Source organism: Gymnoscopelus braueri (assembly GCF_963280865.1).
Source record: "Gymnoscopelus braueri genome assembly, chromosome: 3".
NCBI classification, from domain to species: domain Eukaryota; kingdom Metazoa; phylum Chordata; class Actinopteri; order Myctophiformes; family Myctophidae; genus Gymnoscopelus; species Gymnoscopelus braueri.
This window is the reverse complement of record NC_137612.1, coordinates 9,142,421-9,163,166: the sequence shown is the minus strand read 5'-3', so window position 1 is coordinate 9,163,166 and position 20,746 is coordinate 9,142,421. Positions and strand designations below refer to the sequence as shown.

The following is a 20,746-nucleotide window of genomic DNA, read 5'->3' as shown; positions in this document are numbered from 1 at the left end:
CTCTCTCTCTCTCTCTCTCTCTCTCTCTCTCTCTCTCTCTCTCTCTCTTCTCTCTCTCTCTCTCTCTCTCTCTCTCTCTCTCTCTCCATCCAGTGTAATAAGATTAATAATTAACAGCATGGGAAGGCAATAATCTCCATGCCCTCAAAGCTGCATGACACCCCTGTGGGTGTCACAATTAATTAAATCAGTCGCCGACCCGGTGTGTCGACGTCCCAGCGCTTCCACAATGATTTTAATTCTTGCCAGAGGTTTGGACAGAGGTTGGGGGGGGGGGGGGGGGGGGGTTGCCAGGATAGAAACTGCCACTGCAGTATAGACATACATAGGGGCCCAAGGCATCTGTCCTAAGCCTGATTTATAATGGTACGACAAAGCAGTCATACGACAGAGGATAAGCTACATTCAGAACTGGCAGACTGAACAGACCTCTGCAGGGAGTGCCATTAGATATACTATACTCAGTGGCGGATTTAACAACTTGGGGGCTCCAAATCTGTTTCCTCTCAAAACGGTGCGCATTTCAAAACAAGAGTATACTATACTATTGGGTATTTGTAACGTGATCATTCAACATGTTTTATTTCGAAATCGTACTACTGGAGGTAGAAATAGCCAGGTAGCCTAGTTGAAACTAGTTGAAGAATCAACTGATACGGAACGAGCACTGAATATTTGATTTTTAGGCCCAGGGGGCCCCCCTTACCTCGGCGGTCCATGCAATTGCCTAGCCCTAGTGCATAAAACCGCCCCTGACAATACTCCGATCACAGAGGACATCATTATTGGGGGGTCCCCAAATTATTTTAAGGGGTCCCCAGATGATTAGCTTAAAGTGCAACATTGTTTTCTCACTCAACAGTAAACAAACCAACACACAGTGTAAGTGTATGCAGGGTATCTGCACAATTCTTTTAGGGCAAGACCACTTTGGTAGAGGTTAGTTACCTTGCCATGATGTAACTCCAAAGGTGGACAAGAAATCTAAAATAATTGCTCCATTGATTAGAAATTGATATTTCAAAATATGCTCCTCATTGACTTACATTGCACGGAGAAGCAGCTCTCAAAGTCACTCTTTTAGCACATAACGAACACAAACAAAGCTGATTCAGACATAGAACATCACAAACCCAGTACTCGCAGTGCGAGGCGTTGTGAGCGTGTAACTTTTAGTCATCATAGCAGCCATAATACATAATAGTAAATGTGACATCATCCTCATACTACGCTCAACATGCACTAAGCTACTGAAACCCTCCCTCTCAAAAGCTCTAAAGTGGAATCAAATGGGTTTCCTGGCTGTAACCCAGCACCAATTGTCTCAATCAAACGCTACCCAGATCAATGGGTGCACCTACTCGACACGAGTCAAGTGTGAGAAGTTATCACGGTCATATTGTTCGGAGCCTTACATTATTTTGTGCACATCGATTAAACTTTTTCTTTCTTTTCTTGGAGAGGGAGCCAAGGCAAATAATTGTTCCTCCACAAAGAGCTCGGCTTGAATGAGTGTATTGAAAAAGCATTTTGCCATTAGTTGCAAGTAAACGCTCCTCTTTTTTCTTGCACGCTTTGAAACGCATCTCCATGCCTCTCTCTCCTCGAAAGCAGCGGTAATAGCAGTCATTACCGCTGAGCCCTGAGAGAAAAATACAGTCAAGTGTGAAATCGTGAAGGCTGCAGCGAACATAAAGGAGCGTGCTTATTAAGTTATTAGGTGCTTTGAGCCTCATCTATATTTTCTGAGCATAACTGTCTGCAAACCCCTTACCACTCACCCCTCCCTCTTTACGTGTCACTAATTTGCCTTTTCAAAGAGAGAGAACAAAACACTTGGGGTAGAAATGGGCCTTTCAGAAAAAGTTCACAACATTTGACAGCAGAGCTTGCAATGACAAAGTTCTGTGGGTTTGTGTATATTAGAGCTATTAACACATTGCACATTCTGCAGTACACACAGAAAAATAATGGTTCTTATATGGTTCTTTAAAAGGCTATATGGTTCCACAAAGAACCATATACAATTAAAGAACCACTGATCTAGTGAATGGTTCTTCATATTCCTCATCTAGTTCTGGAGAACCTTTTTTTTTGTCACAGTTTTTGAGGAACCTTTGAACTCTTAAGGCATGTCTTAATAGGCAGACATTCGTCGAAAATAGCAGATCTACAAGTTCACAACGCGTCGCGGCGCGTTGTGAGCTTGTAGATCTGCTATTTTCGAACAAACACATTTCAGCCGGTTGATGAAGTATATACGATTTAAGCAGTGTTGTGTTCTAGTTTTTTTATGAAGGTATACTATGTTTATTCCCTGCCTCCCACACGCACGGCATGCGCGCGTCTATAATGAATTAAATGTAAAAAACGCTGTTTTGAACAGTTTTTGAAGGTGTACGGTGGCGACGAAAAAAAATCTCAAGGTATACGCCGTACACAGCATCTGACGGTAGAACACACCACTGGATTTAAGGGGTTTGGGTTCTTTATTGAACCATTCAAATAAATGGCCTGAAAGGTTCTTCCTGGAACCACAAATGTTTTTTCTATGGCACCACTCTGAAGAACCAGTTATTTTTCTAGCAGTAGGATGTTACACTTGCTAATAATGCAGAAGAAAATTGACTACAGTGTGCTATTGATTGCACTTTTGAATCAAAACAATTTATTACACACAGAAAGACACGTTCATGGCAATGAACATTATTCCTAGAGTATCGAACTTCTATGCTGGATTAAACCTGAACATGTGACAACAATTAGCCTCCTGGTGTGTGAGTCAATGGGCTACAACGACACAAAGAAAAACCCCAGAGCGGGTGAATAAATCATCTCCAGGCAGAGAAAAAAACAACTTCTGTCATAACAATGAAAAGTAATATATTCTTGAATTCTGATAATATATTGTTATGTACAGTACTCGAGGGACACTTATATAGTTTTTATACCTCCGAACATCCAATGTGGGAGTCTTATAGGCTTTGTTCAGACGGCAGGCGAATCCAATTTGTTTCTCAAATACTATCTATAGGACGGACTGTCATATTATTCAGACATTGTTGACTTACTGTTTCTACATTGGTCGCTCATATATTGCCGTTGTCGGGCAGAAACCTCCTATCTCCATAATTTTAACTTTTTGTGTTTTTTTCCTAAATTAATGCCCTACTTGATCATACTACAGCGTCACACAAAAGCATCAAAAGCAGCAGATCCACAAGCTCAAAAAGCGGCACGAAGCGACGCGTTTCGAGCTTGTAGATCTGCTACTTTTGATGCTTTTGAATTTGAATCCTGAAAAGGACACGTATGAGGTTTCCACCCGACAAGAGACGATATATTAGGTCCGCTTGAGTAATTTATCAGACGACCACGTCGCTCGCCAAAGATAGCAAATCTACAAGCTCACATCTACAAGCTCACATCGCATTGCGTTACTGTCCAAAGTGTCTACATTGTCTGAGACGTATCTTTAGAGATCAGATTTTAATAGCATTTCAAACCACCTAGGGAATGTGGGTCAAATCTGATTAGCAAAAAAAATTGTTCCGTGTGTTTAGTTTTGTTGATGTTAAGACTTGATAAAAATCTGATTCCTATCTGGATGTAGGCCAACAAAATGTGATTTGGGGCTGCCAGTCTGAACATAGCCTTTATAGTGTGAACAGATTTCGCTTTGATAACCCCCCCCCCCCCCCTCTCTCTCTCTCTCTCTGTTATGGATTGGTCTGACTGACTGAGTTCATGCTCAGCCCCAGATCTCAGAGATTCCCCAGCGTTCCGTTCATGTTCTTAAGAGAGGGTGAACACAAATAGCCTTAGATGGCAGATATTCTCCTGACAGTGGGGAAAATGTATAAGGCAAGGCGTTTATTTTCAGAATCAAATGCTTAAAATCAAGCAGATATACAAACGTAACATTTTCTAAATAGCAGGACTTGCTATGAGAGGTATTACTTGCTCTGGATGAATCAAATATATTATGGAAAAAAACAAACCCAAGAGCTGGTAAATAGGACAAAACATAAAAAAGCGAATGTTTACGTAAAGAAAGACTTATTGTCAAAACTAAATGAAATACGACTTGGAGAGGGAATGGTTTGAGGGTTGGTTTTGGACAAGCATGTAAATCTAATCTAATAGAACTGATCGAACAAATCAAGCATTTAACACATCTCTTAATGTTTATGGATGAAATTGGTGTTTTGGAAGGAATTACCTTTTGACAAATTGATTTGACAACTTGAAAAGAAGAATTATATACTGCTTTATTATTTGTGTTAATTATCTGTAATTATTCATGAATTATTACATTTTTCTCAAGTGTTGTCGGTCACATATCTATTTGCTGAAGTCAACAATTATCCTTCATATCTGACTTTAATGTTAATTTGGAACTCCTCAATTATTTTTGCCATCATATCAAATCACCTGATCAGGTGCTTGTACCTAGTAGTGGATTGAAACTACCAACCATTGTTCTATATTGTTGCTGTACCTACAGTAAGGGTAAGCACAGTGTTCATTTTTAAATGAAATTAAAATTTAAATAAGAGTTAAATGAACACTCCCAATTATACTGTGCACCATCAATGCCCTTCTTTCTGTTTTACGTTTTTAAGTAAAAAACTATTACTTTTAATCTAAAGAAGCCTTATTGAAATAATAATTGCAACCAAATAGCCTCAAGGTGCTCTAAACACTTAAACCCTGTATACTTGGTTGCCTGGAGTACCCCAGGGCTCTATGCTAGGTATCCTCCTGTTTTCGTGCTATAAATGTCTTCGCTGAAAATAGCGAATCTACAAGCTCACAACGAGTCGCAACACATTGGGAGCGTGTAGATTGCCGAATGTTCGCCCCCAATAATTGGGATTCGATAGTTTGTGCGGTTAAATGAAAAACATAAAACATATTTTTCAGGTGATATGCATTGTATAAGTTTAAAAGAAATTAAAAATAAAATTGTAACTACACAGAGGATCATCTGGTGGGTTGCCTTGTTTCTTCAGTTCCACCATTCTAAGGAGAAAATATTGATATTTTGATGACAAGAGGGATGAACAAGTACAGTAATAGGTTTCAACCAAGAGTATTGAAAGGCCCAGAAATATGGCAAATATGTCGGTCATGGCGTGTAACACAGCTTGTCTGGAATGTTCGAATGACGCATCTGTGTCATTTTAAGATTTCTTTGGTTATTCAAAAATAGCAGATCTACAAGCTCATAGTGTGGCACAGAGTGTCGCGCTATGAGCTTGTAGATCTGCTATTTTGGAAAAAAAAACGTGAACATTTTGCAAATCTTTGAATATATATATATAATTAAAGCGAACAAAATATTTTGAGATGGGGGTCCAAGGCCAAATACATATAATTTTAGGGGTCCTTGACGTGAAAAAAGTTTGAGAACCACTGATATTATAGCAACATACAGGTACGTTTAAAAAAAAAGTTAGAATTTAGAAGACAATTTAAATATATATTATATATTCAAAGATTTGCACATATTTTCAAGATTTAAAAAAAATAGCAGATCTACAAGCTCTATATCTGCTATTTTTTGAATAGCCAAAGAAAAAAAAAATGACACAGATTCTTTCCCGGTCTAAATGGGTTAACTAACTCAGGGCAGTTAAATGAACACTCACGATTTGCTGTGCATTAAATTAAAAGATCCACCCTTAACCCATTAAGACCTGGAACGCATCTGTGTCACTTTAGATTTCTCTGGCTATTCAAAAATAGCAGATCTACAAGCTCATAGCGCGGCACCGAGTGCCGCGCTACGAGCTTGCAGATCTGCTATTTTTGAAAAATCGTGAAAAATATATTTTTATATTTTTTCCCCAAAAATTGTTAGGATTTTGAATTTTTTAGACGCGGCCTCAGGTCTTAATGGGTTAAAAAAAAAAGACTACACGACTGACAACCAACAAACAGCAACAACAACTGGAGAACTCTGGAGGCAAACGGCCTTCATGACGACCCTCCTCATCCCTTCATGATCATCCCAGCTCCTACTCCTCCTCCTCCACCTCCTTCTCCTCCCCACCTCCCAGGGCCTTGATCTCCTCTGCCCTCGGTGGCTCCACCAGCGGTTCTATGACCTTGTCCTCCTCCTCCGTCGTTGCTGCCGCGTCCCCCTCTCCCATCCCTCTCTCGCCCCCCTCCTCCTCTTCCTCCGGACCCCCCTCCTCCTCCTCCTCCTCCTCGGCCGTCGGACCCTGCACGGGTTCCATGTCCAGCTCCTCGAAGGACGAGCCGCTGCCCACGGACTCGTCGGAGCCCCGGTCGCCGCGGTCGCCGCCGCCGCCGCGCTCTCTGTGCTGCATGGAGGGGTGCTCGCCGTCCTCCTCGCCGTCCCCCAGGTCCCGCAGGGGCAGCGAGGAGGCCAGGGAGGCGGCCGTGGACGCGGCCAGAGACGTCTCCCTGCTGTCCCAGGGCGCGCCGCCGCTCACCGAGCTGCCGTCACTGTGGGAGTCTGCACCTGTGGGGCGTCACGGACACACACACAAACAACATAGTGTTAACCCATTGAGACCTGAAGCCGATTCTACATGTCTCCTAAATCTCAACAGTATTCTGAAAAACGTATGTTTCTATATCAGTGGTGCTCAATCTTTTTCAAGTCAAGGACCCCCAACATGATATGTATTTGGCCGCGGACCCCCATCAAAATATTTAGTTCCAGGGACCCCAGAAGCAGCGATTTGAGTTAAAAATGTTCGCTTTAAAAATATATATATTCAAAGATTTGCACACATTTTCACGATTTTTCAAAAATAGCAGATCTACAAGCTCGTAGCGCGGCACTCGGTGCCGCGCTATGAGCTTGTATATCTGATATTTTTGAATAGCCAAAGTGTCAAATAATGATTTTTAGCTCAAATCTAAAAATGACACAGTTCCAGGTCTTAATGGGTTAACGTCACTGTGGGAGTCTGCACCTAGGACATCACGGACACACACACAAGATTGTGTTACTAGAGGCACTTGTACTCTAGAATTTTCCTCTTGGTCCTAAAAAAACGCTGCTTATCAATTAATCGATCGATAAGGTTAACAACTATCAATGAATGAATTAATTGATCATTCGCATCCCTAATCCTAACTTCAACCTGAATCTTATTCTAATTAAACATAACTCTAAATCTACAGCCTGATGTACAAACTAGTATAATCCTGAGTTTTCATTTAACTTTGAGAGTGCAAAACGTTTTACACTCTCAGACATTAAGTTGAATTAACACTCAGGATCTTGCTTTGACACCTCAAGCTCTTTCACTAGCTGAAAACACATCATTACTTTGTTGTTTCATGGTCATTACCGCAAACTAATACCCTCATCTAATTCAACCCTCATCTAATCTAGTTTTAAAGGGTAAATGACTCACTGCTATGAGGCTATGGTTATATTAAAGTGCATAACTGGAGAGGAAATAAACATGGTATGAGAAATAAAAACAGATGGAGTGTGAAAATGTGCAAGACAATTTATCACATTATGATGGCAGTGATGTCCATCCTCTGACCACAACATATGCTTGCATAGATTAGCTTTTTCACACGGTTAAGATTTATATTTTTGCATATCCACATAATGGATACTGTTGAGGTTTATACACAACAATGTAGGCTACTGTAGCATGCTAAATATTACTGACATACTGTATATACAGTTCTAATCATATATTCCTTTTCAAAAACCACTGAGTGAAACTGATAATATCAATACTATAATGATTATCAACTCCAATTAGAAAAGTGCGCTCCTCTGAGCGCAGGTCTCCGCTAGGCTCAGTTGCCCAGGAATTTGGAAGGCAGTCATAGCCAATTGGAATGGAATCTGAGAAGTCGTACCCTCACAAAAACATGCAGTAATCCTGGTCTCTATACTGCCTCCCCCTGGTCAGCCAGGGCGCCTGATGGAGGGGAAAGGAACTGGTTGGAATAACGTGTTCCTTCCACGCGCTACGTCCTACCGGGGAAATTCCCTCCTGTCAGGTGATAAGAAGGCTTGCTAGCTCGGCTCTGGACTCTCCCTAGGCTGGCAGAGGGAGTGAAGCGCCCAGGATTACTTAGACAATTGGCACTGGGTGAAGAAAATGGGGTTGCAAAATCGTGGGATAAAAATAAATGAAAAATCTTGATCACATGACCCGAGAGATAATGTGTACCGATCAGTCTGATTGGTCTATGATCACTGATTCTAAATCATTAAAAAGCCATTCATAATCCCTGCATCACCATATTCCTAAGTGTGTGTGTGTGTGTGTGTGTGTGTGTGTGTGTGTGTGTGTGTGTGTGTGTGTGTGTGTGTGTGTGTGTGTGTGTGTGTGTGTGTGTGTGTGTGTGTGTGTGTGTGTGTGTGTGTGTGTATGTATGTTGGTGGCAGCATTCTTGAATCCAGCAAGGGCATGCAATGCATTCACCACCCTATGGCTACTAAAAAAACGTGAAAATGTGTGACAAATCTTTGAATATATATATATATATTTTTTTAACGATTTTTTTTGCTTCTGGGAGTCCCTGGAACAAAATATTTTGAGATGGGGGTCGGCGGCCAAATACATATAATTTTGCGGGTCCTTGACGTGAAAAGGTTTTAGCACCACTGATATGTTATAGCAACATACGTTTTTCAGAAGACATTTTTTGAATCAGCCTTGGGTCTTAATGCGTTAATGTGCCAAAACAATTAGTCTCCCATTGGACATGAATGGAAACTGTGCTCAAAGGACTTCCATCATCATGCCATAATGGCACAAACAAACCAAATAATAGAAATGATTCGCTTAATGAATGAGTTCTTTCGTCACCCAGATAGAGACCTTTGCTGCAAATCCCTGTGTAACGTTATACATTAACATACTGCAGGCAGCACAACTATAGCTGTCGGCTCTGCAGAGATTGGACAAAAACAGTCGGACGAGATATCAGACCTTTTCAGGTTTGATTGATGACAGAGACAAGCCGACACCTGAGACGCCCACCTCTGACCAATCACTCAAACGCAGCCACTTCTCCAAGGTTGAATTCCCTTTTAATATAAAACACTGGCTACAATAAATTAACTGTGCGATACCAAGTGAGGAACACTGCATGACCTCTAACCTACAACTATAGGGCTGTCACAATTACACATTTAAGTTGACGATTAATTTGTCGCTCAAATAATTGCGATTAACAATTTAATTGTGTGTTTTGGCGTTGAACATCGGAACACGTGAAAACTATTTTTTTAATTTCCGTTTGCCTTTTAGGCTTCCTAATCAAAAATTTCACAGGGCAGATATGACAAATAACTTAAATATACATTGTTGACATTATTTAACAATTGTATAAAATAGCAGAAATAGCTGATCTACAAGCTTACGTGTCACTTTGTGACGCTTTGTAAGCTTGTAGATCTGCTATTTCTGCTTTTTTTTAATATTTGAAAATGTGTGAAAACATTTCAACATGGAAACGATTATGACGATTATGCAAAAATAATTTGCGATTATCTAAAATAATTAAGACGATTATGTCATAATTGTGACAGGACTACCTACAACGTAGCCTGATTATCAGACTGAAGCTGCATGGAGCTTCGGTCTGATACTCCAGCGTAGGCGATTACAAGGGGGAGGGGATTAGAGTATCCAATAACCAATCCTAAGGGATCCCCACGCCCACCTCCGACTCTCATTGGACAATACATTTTGTACCGGAGAAGTCCTATAGGTTCCCATTTACAACTCCAGACCAAGAGGCAGTCCACTCAGAGAGTGGGCGGGGTCTATGGTATGGAACCAGGCTACCTACAACGTACACTTTTGATTTGATTTATTTTTATCAGGTCGGCCCAGAAATGTTGGATTTCTATCTCCATGCGACATGAGCACCCTCCATGCGACATGAGCACTAAACAAGCTACATGTATTACTGAATCGTTCCCTCATTTCAATGGCAAAAACAACCTTTCTAATGCAGGAGCTCCTAATTTCGGCACGGTTTCTGCTGTCGGCCAAGACCACACATACCATGTAACTAAGTAACGGTACATAAATGTTCCCGCCAGTGTGTACTCTGTGTACTGATCTGATCTGCACCAAAGCATGACAATGATTCATCACTTTTTAGGTTGAGATGTCAGAGCATTGGTCGTGATGTCTCCCTGTCAACCAACCAACAAAAAGATGCTTTGGGACCGCAACTGCAGATCCTATAGCCCAGTGCCCCAACTATGTGTAGACTTGCTAATAAACATCTTAAATTCGGGAATATGGAAAAATCTTCCTCGTCAATCCCTGACTGAATATTTGAATAAACCAGCAGAAATAATGAGTAAAGGTCATCCAACTTGCGTTTTGGTGGTAAAAGAATGAAGATTCTATCTCATTCAGATGCAAGGATTTTTACAGTGAAACCATTGGGTATGGTTATGGTAGTTAATTGGCATATATTATGCATAAAATTTAACGACTCAAAGCAAACATTTCTGTTTCTGTTCAATGTTATTCCCAGTACTTATTGTCTCCGCCAGGCCGAAAGGCATGGCGAGAGAGTATGTTTTCGCCCCTGTCCGTCCGTCCGTCCGTGTGTCCGTCCGTGTGTCCTGTCTGTGTGTTAGCAGCTAATCTCTGGCACCGTTGGCCCGGTCGCTCCGAAACTGTGCACATACACTCCCTGGATGCCAATTCAGAACCTCTACCCCAATTTTCACATGGGCCTGTTATAGCGCCACCAGGAGGCCGATTTGTGCAAAACCCTTTTTTTTTTACATTACTCCTACAGATTTTATCCAAACGTCATGCAAATCGGTTCACAGTATCTCTATAGTCATGTGATCAACACAAATCTGTCCGAGTTCCCATATTCCATCCTCATTGCCTATGGTTGGCTTCCAAAGTTTGCAGGATTGGTCCGTTTTGAACAAAAAGCCTCAAACTATGCACGCAGCTTGTGATTTCCGTGAATTTTCACACGCACATTCCCACTAGGCCGAGGAAGAAATGCCACCCTTTTCACATTGCCCTGTTATAGCGCCACCAGCAGGTCTAATTTAGCAAAACACATTTTTGGAACAAAATGCCTCAAATCATGAATGCAGTGTCTGATTGCCGTGAAAGACCTAAGAATAAATGGCACCCTTTTCACATTGGCCTATTATAGCGCCACCAGGAGGCCACAATAACGTACCTGACCTGGCGGAGACCTGTGCTCCGAGGAGCACTTTTTCTAGTTTTTATAAATATTATTATTCCTATATATCTGACCACTTCTGAAGCAGTAAATATCTCAATAAACTGCTATTTGTTCTTGTAATAAGCTAATATGGCCATATATTTCTGTACAACAGTTATGACGACTTCTTGACGGAAAATAATGGTCACATACCACACTTTTTGATCCCAAGGTAATTTGTCCTGTAGAATCCATTTCTGACGAGGACATTTTTACATTTTGCCCAATTAATTAGATAATTTGTATATTTGAACAAATTAGTGGAAATAAGCATACTAGATGAATGTATTGATCATTTGGGTGTATAGGTAGACCAATATAAGTAATATAGGGCACTGTGCTTTCTCAGGAGGAGGAGAGCGGAGAAAGAATGGTCGCGCACTACAGCTGTTCCCTGAACTGTGCCAAGAGAAAGTAGACAGCTGGACAGTTGTGGACAGTACTGTGTGATCTACAGTGGTCAAAGACAACAATGTATCCTACTTGCAGTGTCCCAGCCTCACTGTAATCAACAGTTCGCTGTATTAATGTGTCAACAGACGGTTAATAAAGATTGTGTCTTACTTCCTGACAAACATAGCTCGCATTTGAAGAGGTCTAACCCTACAAGCAAATATTTGGAAACAATGTCTTAAGATATAGATTATCCTAGAATAGGACAATGGCTGGCAGCAGCAATTTATTCCATGAAAACACAGTTCAGACTGATTGACCATGGACTATGGTTAATCAAAAATGTTTTTTTTTAAATTAATCAATAGATCAGAACTGGGCTTGGCTAGCCCAGTTCTGATCTATTGATTTTTTTTTTTAAATCAGGGGGGGCAAGTGCCCCTGCCCCCCTATAAAATCGCCAGGGACCCCCTGCTCCATCTCCCCCCTGCTGACCCCCTGCTACATCGCATGGGGGGGGGGAGGGGGGGGGGGCTACAACATATATTGTATAATTATGTATAAAATTGTGTTTCATAATATATCTATAAACATATCATGTTATGCGTTCAATACTACGCTATTCAAATAATAGACAGATTAATATATTCATGCTTTTATCTTAAACATACATGTACAAGGTACAGTGAGGGTGGCCGTACTGCCATGTATAAACATACCTTATTAACTGAAAACAACAATCTGTCAATTGCACAATAATCATGTATACAAGCTATTACAAATGGACAGAATCATGATTTATTTTAAACATAAATGTGGAAAATGTTTTTTAAATATTTAAAGACAAATAGACATTTTTGAAAAATATATATATATATAAAATATGTTTTATATATATATATATATATATATATATATATATATATATATATATATATATATATATATATATATATATATAAAACATTTTTTTTTTTTTTATTGTCTAATTAAGGAACAATTTCCTGCAGTACCTCCGCGGACCTCCTAGGGGTCCCGGACCCCCAGTTGAAGACCTCTGCTCTATAGCAGAAGAGTAGGATTATTATAGATCTACATGGGGTGGACAGACACATCTTATCGTAGACGCTTCTATCCCACGAGAGTCTAAAACACAATATGATTTCCTCTGTTACCTTCACACCCAAAACAAAACTCATCCAACACACCAGTCAGATGTTTGCACTTATTGTGCCATCTGGGACCACAATACAATAAACACTGAGAGTCTCCAGGCTCCCTGCTGAGGTCAATCCTTCCCCCTTCCTCCGTTCAGATCTCACATCGCCCAGCCATCTAATTATCAAGTCACGGATTCAACAGATCTGATCCTGTCTGCAGTAGATCATCATATATACAGTATGCCGTAGAAGTCATTAAGGCTGTTTAATAATGGACTGAGAAACATCCTGTTAATTAGTTAGTCGGCAGGTCCGAACGAAGCCAAACAGTCATCAGGGATGGCCTTCAAGGGAAATAGCTCCAGTGTGCAATGGAGTGTGAATACAATGTTAGCATCACTATCGTATATCACAGGATATGCGGGGACAAATTAGTTGATTGTAGTGTTTTATTCAAATAAAATCTGGATGTTAAATGTTAATTTAACCATGTGACCTCTAGCGTCCCTTTTCTGGGGAGAGCATGCACTGGAAATAGCCGATCTACTGTATAAGCTCAAAAACATGTCGCAACGCAACGCGTTGTGAGCTTGTAGATCTACGGCGGTATTTTCGCCTTGGCTATTTGGTGTTGTAGAGCGTACAGTAGCATACATGAAGCTAACTCTGAGAGGGTGACCCTTACGGGTCAGAGGTTAACTAACATTCTGGAGTTTAATGTGTGGTCGTACAGCTTCTCATACAAAACAGAAAGACAATGCAAGCAAGGTATACAATACAAGCAGGTTTGTGGAAACAATTATGGGCCTACTTAGTCTTAGGCTAGACAGTCCCCCCTCCCCAAGGAAGAGCTTCAGATAAAACTGGACCATTATTAGTCCTCCAAAACTGGGAATACATTGCGAAAACGCTGCCCCGCTGGAGCCAGCTATGCTTCTTGACGTCTTTTACTGTAGATAACATTTGACTCAATTAGTTGCTAAATTGGGCCCATTGGGATTATTAGTTAGCAGAGAATCAAGGTCTTGTTCGTCAAACTGTTTGGAAAAAGGAGAAGAGGGTTTTTTAAGGAGGTAATTAGCGACAGACAGGACGGAGGCATGCTGTGTTTTAAAGAGCGGGAGGGGACAAGACTTGAAATGTGACAGGATATTAAAAATGGGAGTAAAAATAAATAAAGAAAAGAACATAATAAACCGTTATTCTCATTTATATAATACCCAAAATGAAGCTGGGAGGCACTGGTCATCATGAAGACCTGTTTGCTGTATTTAGGGACAGAATTCTCCATTGGGGAAGCTGGCAAAGAACAATGTTGTGTTTATTCTCATGCACTCTCGTCTCAGGCGAAGTGGTTACCGCTGTTGCCTCACAGCAAGGGTTCGAACGTCAACAGAGGGCCTTTCTGTGTGGAGTTTGCGTGTTCTTCACATATTTAACTTTGCATACATGTGTTTCCCCCAGGTACTCTGGTTTATTCCCACACCAAAACACATGCAATGCCCTTGAGTAAGGTACTGGCATTATATATTTTTTATCTAACCAGAATAGTCACCATTGAGATAAAAAAAGACAAAGTTTTCAAGGCCCAAGTAGTTAGGAATGGTCAAATGCAATTGCCCCATAAGGGGTTAATTAAGTATACCTTAACTAAATGTAAACTGAACACAAGCCATACAGAAAAACCTTACACAGTGTTTTTTGTGTGTGCTCCATTAAAGGGATAAAAAACTAATCATTTTTTCTATAGATTAGTCACCCCATGGAGACTTGAATTCATGGATATTTTTTTGTTTTTGTCGCACTCCTAGTCCTAAGGCAATAATTTGATGACCAGCGGACCGGTAGGCAGAGGTTCCGGTAGGAGATACAAATGAGACTCTTTGTGTCTCCTACCGGAACCGCTGCCGGTCATCAAATTATTGGCTTAGGAATGCGACAAAAACAAAAATTCAAGTCTCCATGGAGTGACTAATCGATAGAAAAAAGTCATTTTGCAGGTGAACTATCCCTTTAACAAATTCACATCCTATTCCTCCTGGATCATCTTTAGTCTTTACAACACCTCAATCTAGTTCACTTTTCCAGTACGTTATTATGTAATTAGGGGTGGGACGATATGGGTACCTCACGATACGATATATATCACGATATTAGGCCCACGATAACAATATATATCACGATATTCGATATATTGCGATATCACGATATTCAATATATATTGCAAGAAATTTCACCAACGATATATCACGATATCTGAAAATATCGATATATTGCGATATCACGATATATTGCATGAAATTTCACCAACGATATATCACGATAGTCCTTGTATTCAATTCATAAACACATAAAATAGTTCAAAATTATCATTACACAAATACAGAGTAGGAAAAACAACGTATCATTATTATTATTATTTTTATATCGATATTTTTTGGCAGTATATCGATTAGTTATCGCGGGAGAAAGTATCGCGATATATCGCGATATCGATATATCGTCCCACCCCTATATGTAATACACGGAATGGAAGCCCTGACTGCAGCTAACAGTATATCTGATGTCAAACTCTACCCACTTGTTATGTTCCACTGCCATTGGCAGAGAAATATCACCTGCAATTATCCTCCAATTATAGACACAGAAGTAACGTGTTACTGTGTTTAATTATAGCGCAATTAGAATCAAATACACGGGTCAGGAGGCACCATTACAATAGCAGATTTACTACGTACACAATGTACAACCTATCCTCTTGCTCAGTGGTTCACAACCTTTTCAGGGTTTTTTTCGTGACCCCCCAAAATAATCATATTTGAACAGGGGACCGCCCACCCTGACAAGCACTTGGAATTGTAGGAGTTGAGCAATTACATTTAGTTTGACTCTGTTCAACAGATACATATTGTCAATGCAAGGCGTTGTGAGCTTGTAGATCTACTATTTTCAAAATGTTTCCCTCTTATATTATTTGACAATTTGGCCAATGTTTGACCAGTTTTTATTGTATAGTTTGTTGATTACTTTTGATGCAGTAATGGTCTTTTTTTAAATTTCATTTAGAAAATAAATGGTATTAAAAAGATCTTAAAAGTCCTTACATTGTCACTTTACTGTCATCTGGACACCCCCCCACAGGTTGAGAACCACTGCCTCTTGCTCATCCAGTCATCTCAACAAAGGGGATACACCGGTAGCTGACCGAAAAAGTCGTCATCCACATCAGTGGTTCTCAACCGTTTGCCTGTTATCTCTCCTATTGGTACCAACATCGATACAAAGTTTCGGGTCTGAGAGTCTAAATCTCATCAAACGGTGGTTCCGTGGCTCAAATGCCAAATAAATAATGGACCTTGATATGAAAAGGGTTGAAAGCCACTGGTCCACATAAACACAATGTTCCTTGTTCTATTCCAGATGGAGACAATTGCATGTCTTCACCCTCTCTGTCCTTGGCATCCTGTCTCTCCACACTGCTCTAAATAAATAAAGCATCCTAGTATCTCATCCTAATAACAGGTTTTGAGAGCGGATTGAGTTTTCACCTGTTCTTTTCTCTCACGGATTCGCTTTTTATGAACAGGATCATATGAGAGCTATATTTGTGTGTGTGTGTGTGTGTGTGTGTGTGTGTGTGTGTGTGTGTGTGTGTGTGTGTGTGTGTGTGTGTGTGTGTGTGTGTGTGTGTGTGTGTGTGTGTGTGTGTGTGTTGGCTGTGACATTTCGTATTAAAGTAAATGGCTTAAACGGGTAATCAAATTAACTGTGGACATGTAAAAACACCTCCTTACACACAAGACACACCATAATGGCTCTCTCTGGGATCAGGTGGTAAAGAAAATATAAAGGCTAAATCCTCTTAACGTGTGTGTACTGTGGTGGCAGGATAAAGTTGGTGTAAAAACAAAGCCTGCGTGTCTATTTTGACATGTTGTACGTCACATGCACATTTGGTGTCATCAAAAGATGAATGTACAGTACTCCTTATTGTATGCTGTGACGCTGATCACAGCAGGACAAGTGTTTATATTTATTTTAAATTGAGCTCATTGCACTCAATGCATACTGCACCTTAACACTTTACCTGCCAAACACGAGTATAACCGTTGATGAAAAATACACCCGTTTACTGCCATCAACGAGTATACCCGTTTTATTTTTTGGTCTTTTTTTTTTTCAATTTATCCACACAGAACCAGAGATATCACGATCCAAAGATTTCTAGCTCCATTCACTCCTTGGTTAACTTATTACTTTAAAATCCTGTATCTCGGCTCCTGTGTAATTTTTTTTTAACCATGGCAGTGGGGGAAGTAAAAAAAATAAAAAACTCTGGCAGGGAATGTGTAGAATGAGCCAACCATGGGCACAACCACCAGATTGATTTCCATGGTTCACACAGAGCTCAGCACTGCTCACCGATCCAACTGTCATTAAGGTCAACTTTAGTCCCACAACAATTGTATCAAACAGTGTATAAAGCAAAAAGAACAGTTTCTACACATATCGCCATGCACCTGCACAAGCTCATGCACCCTAGCTCTGCCTTATTCACGCACACACGCACCTACCAGCAGTGCTGATATCTACTGTATCTATCTATAAATTACACAAATCTGTCTGTCTGCAGTTGCCCATATATGGAGTTCTTGCCCAAATATGGAGATGCGTGTCATCATATTGACGAAGTGATAGTAGGAACATGCGCTGCTGTTGCACCATCAACTATGATGTCATTCTTAGCCTAACATGGAGTTCCACGCCGTACTTCAACAAGACCCACTGCACAGCCGACAAATGTAGTTTTCCTGACGAATGAACTGATGATTTATTTGCATTCAAATCCCCCCCCAAACAACACAAACTACACCCCATTCAGCATGAATTGCATAACATTCAGGAATTTCATGTATTATGTATGTATGTAAGTATGGGATCACAGGTTTTCTCTAGTGTCCCTCAAACATTCACAGATTGTGTGTGTGTGTGTGTGTGTGTGTGTGTGTGTGTGTGTGTGTGTGTGTGTGTGTGTGTGTGTGCGCGTGTGCGTGCGCGTGTGTGTGTGTGTGTGTGTGTGTGTGTGTTCTTTATAGCCATCATCACCTCACTCCTTCCCTATTATATATGTCAATCGGAAGCTCTCCTAGTGAAGTGATTGCTTTGCCTCAGTCCAGTGGCGTTGACAAAACAATTAAAAGATGCAAACACTACTAGTATACATTTAATGTCCATGTCAACAGAATTACTGTCTCTCAGGAAAGATCGGCATTGCTCGTATCGTATGTAATTCACCCGTGTCTAAGACGTGTTAAAAAATCGGTAAGCGCATGCAAGGAGATCACATAACCTAATGACAGGCCTAACTTGCGTGGGCGTTTACTGTCTTAACCCATTAAGACCTGGGACGCATCTGTGTCATTTTTAGATTTGAGCTAAAAAAGCATTATTTTACACTTTGGCTATTCAAAAATAGCAGATCTACAAGCTCATAGCGCGGCACCGAGTGCCGCGCTACGAGCTTGTAGATCTGCTATTTTTGAAAAATCGTCAAAATGTGAGCAATTTTTTTACAAACATTTTTAACTCAAATCTTTGCGTCTGGGGGTCCCTGGAACAAAATATTTTGAGATGGGGGTCCGCGGCCAAATACATATAATTTTGGGGGTCCTTGACATGAACCACTGATATAGAAACCTACGTTTTTTCAGAATACTGTTGGGATGTAGGAGACATGTAGAATCGGCTTCAGGTCTTAATGGGTTAAAAGCGAGGTATTTAGCAGGGCTGTCACAGCGGGGATCCTTCACATCGCCCACACATGGGCGAGGGCGGGCAGGTATAGTGGCCTCATCTCTCTCTGCCCACATCGGCCCACACTCGGCCTCTTGTCAGGACACGTGGCTTTCTCCCCGCAAAAAAAATGAACTGTGCAAAGACAAAGTGTCAATAGCGGCCGTGCCACTAACCTGAAGACCCTGTCAAGATTGAAAGGGTAAAAAAAGCAGGTCTAAAATACGGTGCGCTCCAAGAAACACACTCGCAGTGACAGAGCAATTACAGGGTCTCGTATATCAAGGCATCCCAGGCGATCACAAGGCCAGTGAGAGAGTGGGCACTTCTTTCTGAACCCGGGGGGGGGGGACACGGGCTGAATTCTGAACAGAGCTGAAATCTATAAATCTTTCAACACAGTCATCTAGGAAGGGAAAAAAAATACTTCAGTAGTTGTAGTATCATTCGAAACATTTTTCTTCTGTTTTGGTGGAACTTGACACATTTCCTACACTTGATTGAAACGGTTTAGAGTGTCCAGGTTAAGCAGGGTGAAATTCAGGCCCGCCGTCACGAGGGGGCGACCGGACCATCTTGCCCCCTGAGTCAAGACTGACCAGTTAAAAAAAACAACTTCTGGTACTTTTTAGACATCACCCGCCCAAGGTATTAAACATCGTTTGTTATCCCCTTGCCAGCGTAATAGACCATATTCACACGGCGGCCATGTTGCTATTAAGTCAATGAAGTGCCACCCCGGTTTCCACGGCAACGGGGTGGCAGTTTCAATGTTAAATTCCAATATGGCCGCCGTGTGAATATGGTCTATTACCTTCATCCGATGATCTTTGAAACGCAGTGGAAGCGACATTGTATACAAAAAAATAAATAAAAATAGTCCCGGTGGGTGGGCGGAGGGATCTGTGTATTCAGAGGAACAACAACATTCCAACCGTGATCCGCCATTTTGGGGCTTGGGCCCGCTGAAAACGGTGGTTTTCAATGCAAAAAAAACAGCAACTGAGTTAGAGGTGTTTTTTCTGAAAATCCCATAGTCAGGGCGGATGGAAGTGACGTTTTTTGGAATGATGTCACATCCACATACTTCTTCTCTGAGTGACGATGGATCATCCCACAGCGTGTGTTACGGTGCCTAAAACAGCGTGCCTATTTTTTTTTAATAGAACGACTTTATGCGAGTTGGCGGACAAGTGGACTATTTAATAGAAGTGAGACATTCTTTTTGAACATTAACCCTTTAAGACCTGGGACGTATCTGTGTCATTTTTAGATTTGAGCTAAATAAAGCATTATTTTACACTTTGGCTATTCAAAAATAGCAGATATACAAGCTCATAGCGCGGCACAGAGTGCCGCGCTATGAGCTTGTAGATCTGCTATTTTTGAGAAATCGTGAAAATTTGTGCAAATTTTTTAATATATATTGTTTAAAGCAGACATTTTTTACTCTATTCTTTGCTTCTGGGGGGGTCCCTGGAACAAAACATTTTGAGATGGTGGTCGGCGGCCAAATACATATAATTTTGGGGGTCCTTGACATGAAAAACGTTTGAGAACCATTGATATAGAAACATAGCATTTTTCAGAATACTGTTGGGATTTAGGAGACATGTAGAATCCGCTTATAATAATGGGTTAAGCAAATTATCTGGCCCACAGTTTGAGAAACACTGGTCTACACCCTCCCCAGACCTTGGCTGGGACTATACACACAGGGGGGGGGGGGTTGATGGCTAAATTGTGGAGAAAGACGAAACGTTTTTTTTTTTTTGTTGGGAGGATTACAGCTGAAACAGTGTACCTGTGATGTCGGTCCCTCTGTCCTCATCTGAATCCTCTTCTTTGAGCTCTGTTTTGACCTCTTCTCTCATCTCTGGAACAAAGAAGTCAGTCTGGCGGGACAGCGGGACCATGTAGTAGGTCTGGTCCGCCTTACAGATCTCAATGGTAGGGAACGCACACAACTTCCTGTCCTGAAAGAAATGAAAGAAAAAAAGAGAATAAATGAAAAACGGCTTCACATTCAGTTGAATGTACTAGAAGCAGCATGTACAGTATATAAAAGGTGTGTGTGTGTATGTGTGTGTATATATATATATATATATATATATATATATATATATATATATATATATATAGGGGAAACCTTCTGGTTCCTCGAT

At 40.8% G+C, this 20,746-nt stretch overlaps 1 protein-coding gene across 1 annotated transcript in view; it reads right to left on the bottom strand.

The window, feature by feature from the left end:
• Positions 1-6,023: 6,023 nt before the first annotated feature.
• The window catches only part of tex264a (testis expressed 264, ER-phagy receptor a), a gene marked incomplete at its 3' end in the record, with an annotated part of 123,601 nt that continues 108,878 nt past the window's right edge, over positions 6,024-20,746 (bottom strand). Inside the window, exons 3-4 of the mRNA XM_080423399.1 lie at positions 20,386-20,557; positions 6,024-6,493 (exon numbers count right to left, since the gene is read on the bottom strand). Of these exons, the coding sequence (XP_080279525.1) occupies positions 6,024-6,493; positions 20,386-20,557 (642 nt within the window). The remainder of the gene's footprint in view (positions 6,494-20,385; positions 20,558-20,746) is intronic.